Source organism: Chroicocephalus ridibundus, chromosome Z (assembly GCF_963924245.1).
Source record: "Chroicocephalus ridibundus chromosome Z, bChrRid1.1, whole genome shotgun sequence".
Lineage (NCBI taxonomy): Eukaryota > Metazoa > Chordata > Aves > Charadriiformes > Laridae > Chroicocephalus > Chroicocephalus ridibundus.
The window spans coordinates 24,471,270-24,487,316 of record NC_086316.1 but is presented as its reverse complement, the minus strand read 5'-3'; the positions used below and the strand labels follow the sequence as shown (position 1 = coordinate 24,487,316).

At 42.2% G+C, this 16,047-nt stretch overlaps 1 protein-coding gene across 1 annotated transcript in view; it reads left to right on the top strand.

The window, feature by feature from the left end:
- The first annotated feature begins 5,179 nt into the window (after nucleotides 1-5,179).
- The window catches only part of MAN2A1 (mannosidase alpha class 2A member 1), a 117,001-nt gene continuing 106,133 nt past the window's right edge, over nucleotides 5,180-16,047 (top strand). Inside the window, exon 1 of the mRNA XM_063320103.1 lies at nucleotides 5,180-5,855. Coding sequence (XP_063176173.1) covers nucleotides 5,721-5,855 — 135 coding nt within the window. The 5' untranslated portion in view covers nucleotides 5,180-5,720. The remainder of the gene's footprint in view (nucleotides 5,856-16,047) is intronic.

Genomic DNA, 16,047 nt, shown 5'->3' with positions numbered 1-16,047 from the left:
AAAAATTACTGAAGTGGGAAAGGAAAAAGGAATGTATGTTCAGACAAGCTAAGTTTCTTAAGAAAATGAAATTAAGAATTGTCCCCTCCTATGTCCATTTGTACCAAATTTATATCCTAGGAATACGTATGTTTAAAAATGGTGGGGAAAAGTGAAGAAGGACAGGAAGGATCTCAAGTCTTGAGGACAGATTGTGATAAAGGTGAATTCTTCTCACTTATGTGCTTGTATCTGTACACCAAAATATACTATCCACCATTATTACACCTGCAGGTTCTTCCCGTTATAGTATCATGCATATATGCGTGTGCTGCTCTTACCTCAGCTGTTTTTGCATTATTAAAAAAACACTTACAAAAAGCTTAGTATACAAGAGAAACTCAGAAGAAATAAAAATTTCTGAACAACCACAACTCTTTTCTAATGTATAACAACAACACTGAGTTCCATTTCCAATAGAAATGTTTTAGTTTAGTTTAGGCAAACTAAAAATGTTCTAGCCCTCAGAAATGTTCTATATACTTAGAAATATAAGTACCCATCAAACACAGTATGTTACAGATTTAAGAAAATGTCTCCGTTTCTTATATTACAACTGTTGCTACAAAGGATGAATGTTATGTATAAGCATTTGATTCAAGAAGCAAATGAGAAAAATCAGTTTCTTGAAGATGAAAGGCAAAGTTTGCCAAATTTCTGTGTTCCTACCAAATTTCTGATGCTAGTTACAGTTTTCAAATAAGCAACTATAGATCACTGGTTGTCCAATCCAACAATAATGGTTTTATATCATGATTACACACTTCCAATACCCTGACCAAAATAATTTGTCTCCAAGAACTAAAGGTATATATACTTTAATTATACAAGTTATATATATTTTAAAATAGGCAAACCATCTCTCAATCTCACAATTTAATATTCATTGACTTGGTGGGAAAACAAAATTTTATCAGTAAATACTTTGACAGATTTTTTTTTACAATATTATTAACAACAATAATTATATCTTTATCCTCTCTTAAGAGTTAGCATGCAGTTAAGAAAGTTGTAAAAGTTATACCTGTACAATATTTTTTATATTTTCATCCTTTTTTGGATAGTAGATCCCTTCATGTGTGGTATTTACTTGGTTCTACAGTTTCTTAACAGCCAGAGATAAGGTTTCCATAGTCTGTAGTGGAAAATATATTTTAGATACCATCAGCCTGGTCAGTAAGAAAATAACCATTGTAAAACTAGTTTCCTCTGTTTGCTATTAGAGGAGAGATCCAGAAAAATAATTTGGTAGCTAAGGAAAGGATTAGACAAACTTTAGGTGCCCAAATCCAAAACTGAGATCTAAAAAAAAATTCACTCAGCAACTGCCTATGGCTTAAGACATATCTGTATTTAAGATGAAACTTTTTCATATGAATACAGCTCCTGCACTTCCACAAAAGTTTGCCCCAACCTCAGTACCCAGGTTCCCATCTAACCTTAAATGGGTAGAAAAAACACAGGCGTAGCTCTAAAGGTATAGCAAGAAGATTGCATCCTTCACAAAATACAATTCTTGACACTAAAACTTAAAAAACAAAACCACACACATACATGATTATTATAATATGTATTTATTTATGGCTTCATAAACACAGAGATATCCATATAAAGCCTTAAGTAAAGATGGCTAGTCTATAAAAGTGGCCAGCGTCACCATTTTCTTCCTTCCACATCAAAAGTGAAAATAGTATATCTTTGAAAAATGAACATTGAACATCTATATTCAAGAGAAAATTCAAAGTTACAGGCCCAAGTAGGTGAAAACACACATTTCCAGTCTCTTATTAATAAGCCTAAATCTTGGGAAAGGGCAGGGTTTTACTCAAACGACTGTCTTTAGTGGTGACTAAAGTGGTGTCTTTAGTGGTGACTGCCCAGGAGAGTTCTTTGAACAGCTTGAGGTTTTGACCCTTATTTATGAGGTTAGCACTTCTCCTTATCCCCTGTGTATCATAATTTAGGTATCTAACAAAAGAACCTGAATTCTACCTGAGAAGAATTTTTTGGGCCTAGCACTACATCTCTAAGAGAATCAGAATTCCACATGGGTTTTAATACTGTGTACTACTGGTATTTCACATTATGTGTGAAAGAAAAAAAAAACAAACAACAAAAAACCCCAACCCAAAACTCAAAAACACCACAACACAAAAAACCCCAACAAATCAGAACTGGAAACATTGTAGTTCTTGACTTTGATACCAGCCATACCAGATACATTGAGATGATCCTAGACTAAAAGTTTAGTCTCACACATTAGCTGAGTCCCTCATTCTACAGAAGATACATTCTTATTTATCAGCCATTAAACATTAGAATACTACAGTGTATCTAACACAAGAGAACAAAGCATGTATCTAAACAGGTAATGATATCTAATCTTAAGTGTCACCTGACAAAAATCTCAGACCACAAGAATATGGAGAGTTGCAAAATCAGAGCAACAACATGTCACAACGTTGCCTAGAAAACCTGAGTTGGTCCATATATACATTATGAACATTATGACACAGCTTCAAAATGTTAGACCAGATACTACTTTCCACTTGACCCCTGGTTTATTCAGACAGCTCTCACTGAAACTTTTAGGATTCAAATATGGTTTTATTCTAACTGTAAATTGTGACCTCTCACATTACTCCATATACACCATTGAAACATGAACTGACAGTAGAACGGTTAATTTCCTCATAGTTTAATGATGTTCTAAAAAATCATGGTTTATTACAAACATTACAGTTTTATATGTAAAAGGTCCTTGTGAGGAGAGGTCTAAGCTCATTGCTTTCATTGGCCTCAGCTGCAAATGAGTTCTGCATATTTCTGCAATTTAGATTACAAGTGTCTTGAGAAGGACCACAGAAAGCAAAGAATCCTTACCACCTCTCCGTAGGTATTTCCGTTCGTGTGATTTAATATCACCCAGAAATCTTCCAGCAGGGAGGAGAACAGGGTCTGATTGTCTGTGGCAACATTTGTTCTCTTAGCCACCTGAACACTACTGTCTCTCTGTGGTATTCTTGTCTCGTTCATCAGTTTCTGACTTTTTTAACAGGTGAAACAGAAGGTCTGCAGAGGACTGGTTTGTTCACAGTCCTGTTTTTTCCCTCTAGGCACACCATTACCCTGTTCAATGAATCAACTATATATTCCAGCAAAAAAAAGAGATAATATCTATCTGATCATGCACAAGATGAACAGAGGCTTCAGACTTAATTTTAATAACAGATATCCCAAATCCTGAGGCCATTTTTTGTAATCTCAGTGTTAGTTTACTCCAGCTTTAAATACAGTTTCCCTCTTAAGAAAAAGAAATTTGGAAATGACATCTTATGTAGATCGTGGCAAAGCTAGATTTTTGGATTCACAAAGACATCTGAACTCCACTAACAACTAGAGATGGAAAATAAAAGCATCGTAATTTCTGTGGAGATCCGCCACTAGAGGGGGAATAGAGCAAATGCGAAATGGCAAGATCCTTACGTTTGCAGCTTTTTGCTGAACAGCACAGCAATATCAGGTTTCAAAACTCCTGAGTTTTATTCCAGATTCTGTAGGAGACCCATCTGAAGCTTTCTTCTATTTTGCCTGACACTGAGCGTTGTGCCTTTCCAGTGTAATTCTTTCCCCTAACCTGCTTCATCTCTTATTCCTAGCTTTCCCTGGTTGTCAGTTCCTTTCCGTTCCTACACTAGCCCCCATCTTTTTGTCCTTCCTCAGGTTATTCCCTGTATTGTCCCCACTGCTCAGCTGCTTTTCTATTCAACCTCTCTAACTCTTTCCCCTGCATTAGAAGTCTTGAATGCAGTCAGTATGCACAATAGTGCACAACGCACAAGAGAGGCTGTTTCTCTGCTCCCACCACGGCAGCTCATAATGTCCATACCCAGAAACCGCAGGAGTCCTGTGCCACCAGAATCAAATGCTTTAACTTTTTGTCCAGTGGGAGAAAGGGAGGGAGAAGTTATGAATAATCGAGCCCTCAAGTATGTTCTGTAAGATAATGGAACAAGCTCCAAATATGGAAAACATTAGCAATGATTTAAGCTTCTTGGCTCCTGCAAAAAGCCTACTGAACTTTATTGGCCAAATTTTTATGTGTTATTACAGTTTTAACATCTGGGTACGATTGGTGAGATTTCCATGGAGAAAGAACATAGCAATGCTAACACATACATCCTGACTTCAAGTCATAGGGGTATACCCCCATGATAGTGCTCAAAAAAGCAGCACACACAGAGTAGTAAAAGATGTTTTCAGCATGTGTCTAGTTCTCAGTGGCAGCCAATGCATTTTAAGTACTTCCCCAAAATATTGGTCAGAAGCAGACATCAGGCGTGAACGTTTTCAAATCTGAGCAGACGACATCTGTGAAAATGAGAAGGAGCTAAGCGCTGCAATGGAGGAGGGGGGCAATCAGAACGGCTGGCCCTCGAGCACAGCTGTGGCCCGTTCCTACGGGGAACATGCGGTGCTTTTCCTGAAGCTTGCTTCAGAGGCGGAAAAGCTGGAGCTCGACAGTGACCCGCAAACGCGTCTGATGCTGCTAGCTGAGGAACAGGAAAAGGTGCACGGAAAAGCGGGACGTCTCTTTGCGAAACACCGCGGGTACGCGGGGGCTCGTTCGGTGCCGGAGGTCACCCCACACCCCCCCCTCCTCTCACGGGCCGCCGTTCCCCGCTCCGCAGCTGGGCACGGCAAGGCCCGGGAAGGACGGCGGAGGCCTTGTCGATTCACCAGGCGGAGGCTGCCCCACACGGTCTCCCCGCGAGCAGGCAGACCGTTACGCGGCGCCTCGGAGCCGCTGCCGCGGGGCGGGAAAGGTGGGAGACAGCTCGGGTGCCCGGCCCTGCCGCGCCGAACCGGGGCGGGGGGTGTGAGGGGGTCCTCGTCCTCCTCCTCCTCCTCCTCCTCCTCACGGCGGACCGGCGGGTGAGAGGAAAGGGCGCCAGCCGCCTCCCCAACGGCCTCCGCCTCCCCAACGGCCGCCGCGCGCGCACCCCCACCCAGCGCAGCGCCGTGGCTGGGCGGGCCGGCGGGGGCGGTGCCGTGGCCGTCACACGCGCGCGGCGCCGCCCAACCGCCCGGGCGCGCGGGGGCGGAGCGCGGCGCTCCGGCGGCGGCGAGGTCTCGTTGGGCGCGGACAGACTGTGCGCGGCGGCCCGCGGTGCTCCGGCGGCGGCAGCGCTCCGGCCGCCGGGAGGGGGAGGAGGCGTCAGGCTCCGGCGACGCTTTGCCGGTAACGAGGAGGAGCGGAGCGGTTAGCGAGGAGGAGGGAGGAAGGAAGCAGCGGCGCTCAGTCGGCCCCGCAGCGCTGCCGCCGCCGCCGCCGCCACTTCCCCGCTGGGCGCTAAGCCTGCCCGGGAACCCGATCCTCTCCCGGAAACTCTCGGTTCGCCTCTCGCCGCTGCGGCGGGGTGTCGGCAGGGCTCTCCGCCCCAGCTCAGCGGCCGAGGTGGAAGCGGGGGGACGGTAAGAGGTAACTTCTCGCACTTCTCCGGAGAAGACCCGGCGCTGCCCCGCGTCCGGGGGGGCGGCGGCGGCAGCGCCTGTGTTCCCCGCCGCCCGCTGCGGCGGCAGAACTTTTCCCCTCCGAGCGCGGAGCGGCGAGTGGGGCCCGGGAGCGCCGGCCGCGGCGGGAGGAGCGCGGCGGCGGGGCCGGCCGGGCGGCGGCGGCGATGAAGCTGAGCCGGCAGTTCACGGTCTTCGGCAGCGCGGTCTTCTGCGTGGTGATCTTCTCCCTCTACCTGATGCTGGACCGCGGCCACTTCGACCACCCGAAGAGCCCGCGGCGGGAGGGCACCTTCCCCAAGGTGAGCGAGGCGGCGGCCGGGGCGCGGGGCGGAGGGGAGGGCGGCGGTGCCGCCACGGGGCCCCCCCGCCTCTTCCCCTTTCCCCGCCGGGGGGTGCCGGAGCGCCGAGGCGCGGCTCGCCCCCTCCGGGCCGGCGGCGAGGTGCGGCGGCTGCCGGGCCGTAGGGGCGGGGGACGAGCGGTGCCGCCTCGGGGCGGCGCTGCTGCCGGCGTGGGGCTGCGGAGGGAGGCGGGCGCAGCCCACCCGTCCGGCACCGGGGCCCCTGGAGGGGGGGCTTCCCCCTGGGCGGGCCGGGCCGGGGTCGCGCTGTGGGTTCACCGTCCGGCCGCCCTCCGCGGCACCGGGGCAGGGGGAGCGCAGGGCTTTAACTCCGCGCTGTGGAAACCAGTGTTGAGAACGGGCGGGAGCTGGCGGGGGAAGTCGGGAAGTCGGGGGTAGACCTCAGCTATGGCATCAACAGGTAGGTTTAGAAAAATGCTGACTTTATGTTACTGCTTTCCTTTTCGCTAAGCCTTGCTTTGGAGCCGTAATTGGCCGATACCTGACTGCACCGCATGGTGAAACGAAGCGGTTCTTTAGTTCCTCACTTTCCCTTCTTGTCTGTGCGGCAGAGAAATTTAAAAGCTGTGTATCGTGGTAGTGTTCTAATAAGGAATGTTTAACCGTGATAGAAGTACTTCAGAGAGCACATGGTATGCTGTCAGAGTACCGTCGTGTATAAATAGGTCTGTTTTCTTATAGTAGTAGACAAAAAAGAATAACAATTAGAAAGTGAAGTTACAGCTTATTTATGGTTCCACTGTACTATTTTTTTTGGGAAATAAAAGGAATGAAACTTTTTTTTTCAGTACAGCAGTGAGGCTTCAAGTGAATGGAAGAACTCAAAAGGCTTATTTAAAAAGTGACAATTCTCTCTCTGATAGAATCACAAATTTTTCGGTTACTGCAAAAGTAATTGATACAGTTTTGTTAGCAGTAAAGATAAAATCCTTGACTGAAATGTAAAGAAAGAGTGCAGATCTGTAGTGCCTTTTTTCCTTCAAGTTACAGTTCAGAGGTCAGCCACTATTTTTTTCAGGAACTAAGAGAATGGCAAAGAAGCTTAGGAGAAGAAAGCAAAAGAAGTCTGGCTACAGCAGCGGTGTCTGCTCAATATATAACTCCAGCAGGAGAGTAATGCCATGTGTGACACTTGTAACAGTTAAGTACAAGCGCTGCTTTGGTGATACAGTCAGTATCTTATATGTGGAAATCACTTCATGTGTCTTTAAACCACCAGTTGAGTATAATACAGCTAAAGTATAGAACGGGAAATCTTGTACGTGGGTGGTCTTTTTTTTTGATGTTAGATTTTGGTTTGAAATACTTGAGTGAACAGGCACTATATTTATTAAATGTGTTTTGTATTCCATTGTCAGTGTCTTGCAGTTGAAATTCCTGTCTCTGTCCTACATGTAACACTGGTTTGCTGTGTAACATGGTCTTATCTCTTGTCACCAAGGGTTTAGTACCTTAATCTGTTGTTACACTTCTACATGATCTAGTCAGCTGGCGACAACCATTTCTCCTTCCGTCCTCCTCCTTCCCCTCGATCTTCTAGAACAATCTGTCAGTGTTTACTCTTTCTGCCTTTTCCGTACCTAAATTTCTTTGGGGCTGCTGACTCTCACTGGAGAATCCTCTGTGTGTTGCTGGTTTTGTCCTTCCTTTAGGCGAACAGTTACCTTTTCCTTTCTTACTGCTTTATCCTTTGAGGAAGTTACGGATGAAGTCGATGTGATTTTGTCGTTTCCTTTTGCCGCCCATAGGGTAGAAATTTTTCACTTTGCTACAACTGGGAAACCTCTTGACAGCTAGCAAATGTTTTCAGAGCCTTATAACATCAGTTTAAAGTAAATGCAAAAGATGAAAAGTGAAATAGAAGCCACCACAAATATTTGAAAAAAACAAGTTTAATCCTACCTCAGCTGACAAAAAGTTGTTTGTGTCAGTGCAGTGTTGCCATAACTCATTGTACTGTAAGTGAAACTAGCCACAGATGTAAAAACTTGAAGCTTTTTTTGTTTGTGATAAGTTACGGCAGCAGTAGATCATCTGTCTGTAGATTTAAGAAGGCATTCTCATTCCTGATGGCAAAGATCGGAACCTTTTTTGCTTAGAAAAAGGAACTGAGACTTTTTTTCACAGATTATTGGATTGATTCACTTCATACCTCTTTCTGTTCTGACAGTGTGCTAATTCTTCAGTTTTTCTGTTCCTCTTTGCAGTCCTGGTAACAGTACACGTCACCTTTTTGTGTCCTGGAAGTTGCATATTGATTAGTTTCTTCCTGACTTACGTGGCTTACATTAAGCTCAGAGGAGAGAAGGGGGTACCTCTGCAAGTGGTCTCCTGTTTAGTTTATGAGTGTTTGTCTATCTAGGCTTTTTATTTAATTTCTGCTAGGATTAGAGTTGGAATTCTTCAACTGGCAGTGTCTGTTGGTCTGCATTCACCTAGTGTGTCACAGTACCTAATACCAGTACTGAAATAAATGGTTAGGATTGCTGCTCCACTTTCATTTCTACTTTTTCTTCCAGACAAAACACCTTCTCTTTGCATGGTCTTGGGGAAGTTTGCATCAGACTCAATTTTGTGAACCTGTCTTCTTTCAGGCTTATCTGCCAGTGTAGTCAAGAGTTGTCCTTCTGGAGCTTGCTTTCCCATTTGAGAGTTCAGGTAGTTGTTCAAGGATGCCAATGGAAATGTCTTGCAGAAATAATTTTTGAACAAGATCTCCCAAGAGGAGTGGGATCTCTCTCCCAAGAGATCAAGACTTACTGGCTTCTTCTCTGTAATTCCTGCATATATCTTTATGGATCCTGCCTAGTTGTCAGGTGTATACTATTCTTACTATGGCCATATTGCAAGCTCTGTCTTTCTCATGAGCCTGTTAATAGCCATAGGATGCTCCTGTCTCAGGACACATCTCAGTATACGATGTGTCCTAGCGTCCTATCTCAGTCTAGGAACAACGTTACAACACTGCGCAGAGACCAGCTCAAGGTGGAGGAATGCCTTGGGTGCATTTTTAGGTTATTATTGTACCAGTTGTCAGTACAGATCATTGTCTAAGAGTTGTCTAGTGGAATATAGTGGAAAAATGGTTGAGTATATTGTTTTTGTCTGTAATAACACAGATTTCTCTGAGAAATCTTGTGTGACTGTAGAGTGGAGGGAGGTTCAGAGTGGTGGTTAGTCCTATGCCATCGCTTCTGCACTAGTGTCAGGTGCAAGTGATTTGTGGGCTAAATTGATAACTACTAAATGAAAACTACATTCAAATCAAGTCTAAATTGGAACAAGTCCATAAGCATCTTGTATTAAAGAACCTATGTTACTGTATACAGATGAATACCAAATACTGATAAGCCCATATTAATCTATTATGTATTTTGGACCTAAATAGGGAAAAAAAAAAAACCCAAACACTAAATCATTAGCCTAACATGGCTTGTTTTCTTAACTAACTTTACCTTGACTTAGAACAGATCCATAAAAGCTGTTCATTTATAGAAGTCTGTGGAATAGTTCTTTCAATTCTAAATTTTGCTAGATTCACACCTAAACACGCATGGCACACATTGAAAATCCAGTTTAAAAAAAAAAAAAAGCTCGGGATTTGTTTGTAAGAGTATCTTGCTTCAGAAATATATGGCCTTTGTGTAGTCTTCACATGAAAGTTTATTTTTAATGAATTTTATGCCTGAGCAAGGCAAAACAGCAACACAATGCAGCATCCTCTGATACTACCTCATAGGTGAATGCTTTGGACAGGAGTTTTTCCCTCTAGCTACTTTCACACAGCTTGCTTTGGTTTTTATGGAATGTCTCCCCATGGAGACATTCTGTTGTTTCTGTAAATACATTTTTAAAACTCAGGTCTGCCATGATTCCAGTTGATAACTGGAATGGCAAGGAGCGATTGCTCCTTTTTATCTTTGGTCTTTCCCTTAAAATTTATTAAAAGGCAAAGCACAAACGTACAGCAACTTCCATCCTTACTGTTTCCGTTTTTCTAAACAAATTCTTATTTGAATAAGATTTCTCTTCCCCACCCCCTCACCCTCTCTGCCCCCACCTTTCACCACCATTATTTGAAGCTTACTTAGATCTTCTCATGTGTGTTAACTGCTTTTATGGGCTCACTGGTTGCATTGCATTGAGCAGAGGTGATCAAGTACAGTTCCTATAAAAGCAGCTGGCTTGTTTTGTTTGCAGTATCCTTCCAGCAAAGCATCAAGTGGCCTGGCTGTTGGTGGTACTGCTAAAGCTTCTTTACTGGATTCATACTTTTAAGGCATCGACACAATGCATCAAATACTTCCGCACAAATGGCGCAAGTGGTGATTCCTTCGTTATGGAGTGTTATTTCATCTGAGCTTGCCAATGATTTGATAGTAGTACCACCTGGCCAAAATATGAATCATGGTAGGGTGTAGCAGTAACAGTAGGAAATTAGGACCAAATACATGGCAGAAACACCAGCAGTTCTCTGAATCTGTGTTGAACAAAGGCACCTTGTGAACTTTACTCTGGAGCACGGCTAAGGTAGTATTTCCCCTGCTGTAAGGAAGCAATACCTTTAGTCAGCCCTGAGTCTCTATTAGGTGGCTGTAACTGTAGCGTATCAGCTTATGCTTGGTAGTTACCATGTCCCAATACTGTGCAGTGCAAAGCTCAGCTCCCTCCAGTGTCGGCAAGTTTGTATGCTTCCTGTTTTGAAATAGCTCCTGATGCACTGTAAACACCTTTTCCAGCTATAGTTTTGCTAGGTGCCTTGTCATAGTGAAGTAGCTGAAATAAATGGCTTACATGGACTACAAATACACACGTTTTGTTGCTGCATGTTCTTAGCAATTGCTGTATTTTTATGAGCTTGTTAGGCAGCTTTCAGACCTATGTTGTATAACAAGAAACAGGACTTCTGTATGCAGAAGTATTGGAAGCAGTATGATCAGGTATTTAGGAAATGTTTGGCTTACTCTAAAATCTGAATAGTGGCAATTAAGGTTGTACATAATTTTGAAGTTGGCATTTTCTGATTTCTGAGTACTGAAAAATTGTGGGCACAGTGACTTTTATTAGCATTCTTATGAGTTTCACATCAGAGAAGATTGAATGTTGAGTGAAGAAATCCACAGACGGAATAATTTTCCCGGATTTGAAACATGTTGACTCATTTAAAAAACAAACAAACAAAATACTATTAACAACACCCAGAAAGTTCACAATCTACAAGCCTTTGAGTGTCATGGGAATTATCTTGAATGTAAGATAACAAAAATTTAGATTTCTTCTGCTGAGTTTCTAGTAGGTTTGTAAAGAAGGAGGGGGCGTCTTTGTGAACATAATTGCAGGTCAGTAACAATTCTTTGTACTTCCTAATGTTCACAGTATTTGTCTTTGTTGCTTGTTATTTGGCTAAGCAGCAGTCAAGCAGAAGCTAGTGTCCTTCAATTACAGTCTTTAGATCTGGTGCAAACTGTTGAGTGAAATGTGTTTTGCGGCAAAGTAGTACCACCACCTCTAAATGAACACTTCCTTCTGTTACCTAGAGTCAATGCCTAACTTAAACTGTATAAACTAAATGGAGAGAGAAAGTTTCCTAATTTGCTCTTACTTGACCTTTTCTTTGTCTGACACATGGTTTTGTTATTTTAAGTTTTGACTTGTTCAAATAAAAATAAACATTATTAAAATGGTCATGCTCTTAATGCCATGTAAGCTGTGCTTTAGTTTTGTACTGCTAGCCATTTAAATAAGGATTAAACATAGAACAGAGAGGGGAATCAAAAAGGAAATGAACCTGAAACATATCAGATAGAGTAGTAGTGAACATTTTTCAGAGTAATTGACTGTAAACAGGGAATATTTCTAGATTTGTCTCCATATCCCTTTCCTTTCTCTTTACCTTCAGATCACTGATGATGGTGTCAAATTAGTCCCTAACAGCATGCCTTATTTTTATCTCAGTAAATTATGTGAAACTTAAGTCTAGGATAATAGTACATTAAGTACTCCTGTTATTGCTGCCTCTGGTAAAATAGAATGTGGAAGTCCATCAGCCTCTTCGAATCCATTTGTTAGGCTGATGCATCTTTGGAATAGAACTTTCTCATTTTTTAAGAGAACACGACTTTTGTTTTTTAGTTCAGTTAGTTCAGAAGAATTCCAGTGTCTTTGTAAAGTAAGCTTGTTTTGAATGGTACTTTAAAGGTAGGAAATTATTAACAAGGTTACTTATGCAATTTTCATCATTACAAAGGCACATAAGTCTTCTGCTCAGATTAGTAAAGGCTTTAAACCTTGACTTGTCCTTTTGATAGATGCTTTGTATGCTTGGTTTTTTGTTCTATGACCTACCTTGCAATGTGAATACATGCTGAAACAGTGTCTTTGAATATTAAGCTTTGATGCTACATCAGGTTGCATTTTTAACTTTTACCTGCTTGCTTTTTCTGTACAGGAGCTGACCATTTAATTCTACATTTAGTATGTTCTGTTCACTGTACAGTGCTCTAACAGTCAACAGAGAATGCTTGCTGGTCTTACCATTTTGGTACACTGGCATCTGATCAGAGGTTTATATTAAGATTTTAGTGAAGGTAGTATGCGATTTCTGAAAATGTACCTGGAAATAGTTATTTACAAGACTGGTGTGGAATATTGTTATGATGACTGCCATTCAGCGCAGACAGAAAATGAGATTTGAGTTCCAATTTCCTCACTGCTTACTGCAGTAAATCTGTATAGGCAACTATCTTGACTTGAATTCCGCGTCTGCTTTCTTCACTACCACTCATCGGTGCACCAGAGCCTCATATGCAGGACACTGCCAGTTCCTTTGTGGTCTCTTACTTGTTCATGTGGGTGAGAAGGAACATGGGCTCTGGCTGGTTTTGGACCAAGCGCTTAGTGGTTGCTGGCTGAGTCTGGATTCAAATAATCAAGTTCCAGCCGACCTAACCTCAGAAGTCTCTAATGTGGATTTCTCTTCTGCCTGCCTGTTTCCATGAGATTTCCTCATTTGTGGGCCTGTCATACTCCCACATCAGTTATTTGAGCTATCTGTCTTTTTCCTGATGAAATGGTGGTTAGTGGCCTGCTGAAAGCACTGCATTTAGAGAAGCCGTGAACGTTCACTGAGGAAATTAAAGTTGCAACTAGTATCTTTTCTGCAGTGTACAATGGTTAGATGGGAGAAACTGTCCGTTCTCCACTTCCCCAGAATAAAGCACCTTGATCCTTCCTGTACTTGAAGGGGGCCTATGAGAATGCTGGGGAGGGGCTCTTTGCAAGGGCATGTAGCGATGGGACGAGGGGCAATGGTTTTAAACTAGAGCAGGGTAGGTTTAGATTAGACATTAGGAAGAAGTTCTTTACAATGAGGGTGGTGAGACACTGGAACGTGTTGCCCAGAGAGGTGGTGGATGCCCCATCCCTGGAGACGTTCGAGGTCAGGCTTGATGAGGCTCTGAGCAATCTGATCTAGTTAGAGATGTCCCTGCTTACTGCAGGGGGGTCGGACTAGATGACCTTTAAAGGTCCCTTCCAACCCAACACATTCTATGATTCTATGATCTTTCATTGTCTTACTGGACTTGCCTCCTTGTGCTGGGTGGCAGTATACTCCCTTCTGGAGAGACTCCTTGCTGCAGATTGGACCAGTGTCAGAAGCAAACAGAGAAGGACAAGCAGAGGGCAGTGGGAAAGCAGATTGCTTTGGAGTATTTGGGGCATGAAAACTGCTGAAGGGTTCGGACTGACTGAAGCATAAGGAACTGTTTATGTAGCTGGTTCATGTGGTGGTAGTGGCGGGTTGCTCAGTGCAGCTTGCAGGTATGGACAGTTTTTGTTCCAGGTGGGAGGAAGGTGTGCTGGTCTCTGCTCAGAGATGATCTCCCATGGGCAGATTTTGTTGGTTAAGTCCAGCCCTGTGTAACCATGGGGATGATGACCAGATGCGCTGCTCGTGTGATGCCACTTCTCTACCGATGCAGCTGTACCTACTTTCAGTACTGTTGGATTTGTTGGCACTTTGTACTTACTGTAGAAGTGGTTGCTTTGCTGTGGAGTAACAGCAGGGTTGCCTTTCTTCCTTTTTTAGTAAGACCTTTATTTGCACCATCTGATCAATATATAAAGTCAGAGAGAAATGAAAGAAAGATATTTTCACCAAAGTTGTTATTAACTTTTTAAGTGGTTGCATAGGCCAGGTGATTCACATAACTTTACATTGCATTTCCTTTCTTTAAAACAAGTATGTACATTAACAGAGCATCCTTTAATGACGTTAATTTGGACTAAGACATACTTATCCAGACAACATATCTCCAATTTTCTGTGCAGTTAGGCAGGGCTCAAAGTCTCAGATCAGGATTGCATCTTTTCTGAGAAGAATTGATGCTGTAAAGTCAGGGGGAGGTCTGCTGACATTTATGGATCGTGCAGCTGGCCAAATTTTGCTATCCACAAAGCCATGTAGATTACAAATTTTTGAGGCAGAATTGGTTAAGGTAAAAATGGTGCATCTCTTGCTCAGATTTAAAAAAAAGAAAAATAATCCCCCCTTGCCCCCTAAATGGATGAAAAATTTTCAAAATTATTGTAAACCAACATACTTTTAGAGTATGTTTTTTTGTAGTGGAGAGGACCTGTGTTTTTAATTTTTTAATTAGACCTATTTAATGCCACCTGCAACATGCTTCTAATCTGTTTTACTAGTAAATCAACATCTGTTACTAGCAATCAATAAGATGAAACAGTTTTAGAGTAACTTCACTGTTTTGTACTGTTTGGCCTTGACATTTGAAGTTGGGCAGTGTAAGTTGTTTGCCTTCCTCTAAAAATGTTGAAACTGAATTTCATTTATTTTCATATGTTAATTTTGTTGTCTTGAAGAGTTGCCATATTTTCCACGTTTAGCTCACATTTTAAAATAATTTTTCTCTTGAATACTATGTTCTAGGCATTGTCTACTCCCTTTTAAAAAGAGTGAGAAGAAAAGGTGAATGTGCAATAGAAATAGACTTAGCTTTTGCATAATTTGGATCCATGTGAAACTTTCAACTTGAGAATGGATTCCTGACATGAACTATTTTCATACTGAATGAAAACTGGGATTTGTTTCTAGTTTGTCACACTATTGTTTCTTAAAGTTAACTCTCATGGCTGATGCATTTCACAACATAAGTGGAAAATATTTTTAAAACCTCAAATGGAAAATATTTTTAAAATCTCAAAAGGTTTGGTTGCCTGTCAGTTTTAACTTGAGTACTGCATGAGGTCATAGTTATATGTCCTTAACTGTAGCTTTTTATTTCATGTTTTACATTCAAATTGAGTTAGTACATAGCATGTCAAAATGCTTTAAAAGAGAGGCAGGATGCATCTCATAGTCTTCAGAAAAGAAAGCAGGATTGTCTTTATTAATGTCCTCTGTTAAGTTCCACAATGGGAGGTCTTTGTAAGGATTTTTTTTTTCTCCAAATAACAGAATATCTACCTTCAAAGTTAAACTAACATACTTTAACAGAATTCTAAAAACCACTGCTCTTCAGAGTCCTAGGTAGGCTTGAACCCTCCAGCTTAACAATAAATTATTACTGGAAGTATATAGCAACATATAAAATCATTGTTTTTTGAAGATTATCAGGGAACAAATTACTATTTATTGTGAAACAGGAAGCAGAGAACTTATTTTACAAAGAAAAGTGTTTTGTCACATAATAAATGGTAAAATGGTGGAACTGGTTATTGCAGATATTTGAAGGTTTGAAGTGTGATAAGTTAAATGAAAGGTCCATCTTGGAGATGTGAAATATGACATGACCTCTAAACTGGAAGTTTGTATCTGACTGCTAGGGGTTGGCAGTATATGCTAATGAAAGGATCAGTTTAAATGTGTGTTTGGTGTTTTGTTTTGTTTTTTTTTTTAATCTTGGGTTCAGGGTTTTTTTGGTTTTTGCTGTGTGTGCCTGTTGTCGGTCAGTGCTGGAGAGACCATAATTGGCTCGATGACATAAGGCAGATTGGTGGTGTAATCTATGACCAGGTAGTTGACAGGCTATTGCTAAGCAGTATAAAATGCTTTTCTTGTAGGAAGAGGTAAAGTATTTCTATAACATATGTGAGTGAGAATATAAATTTT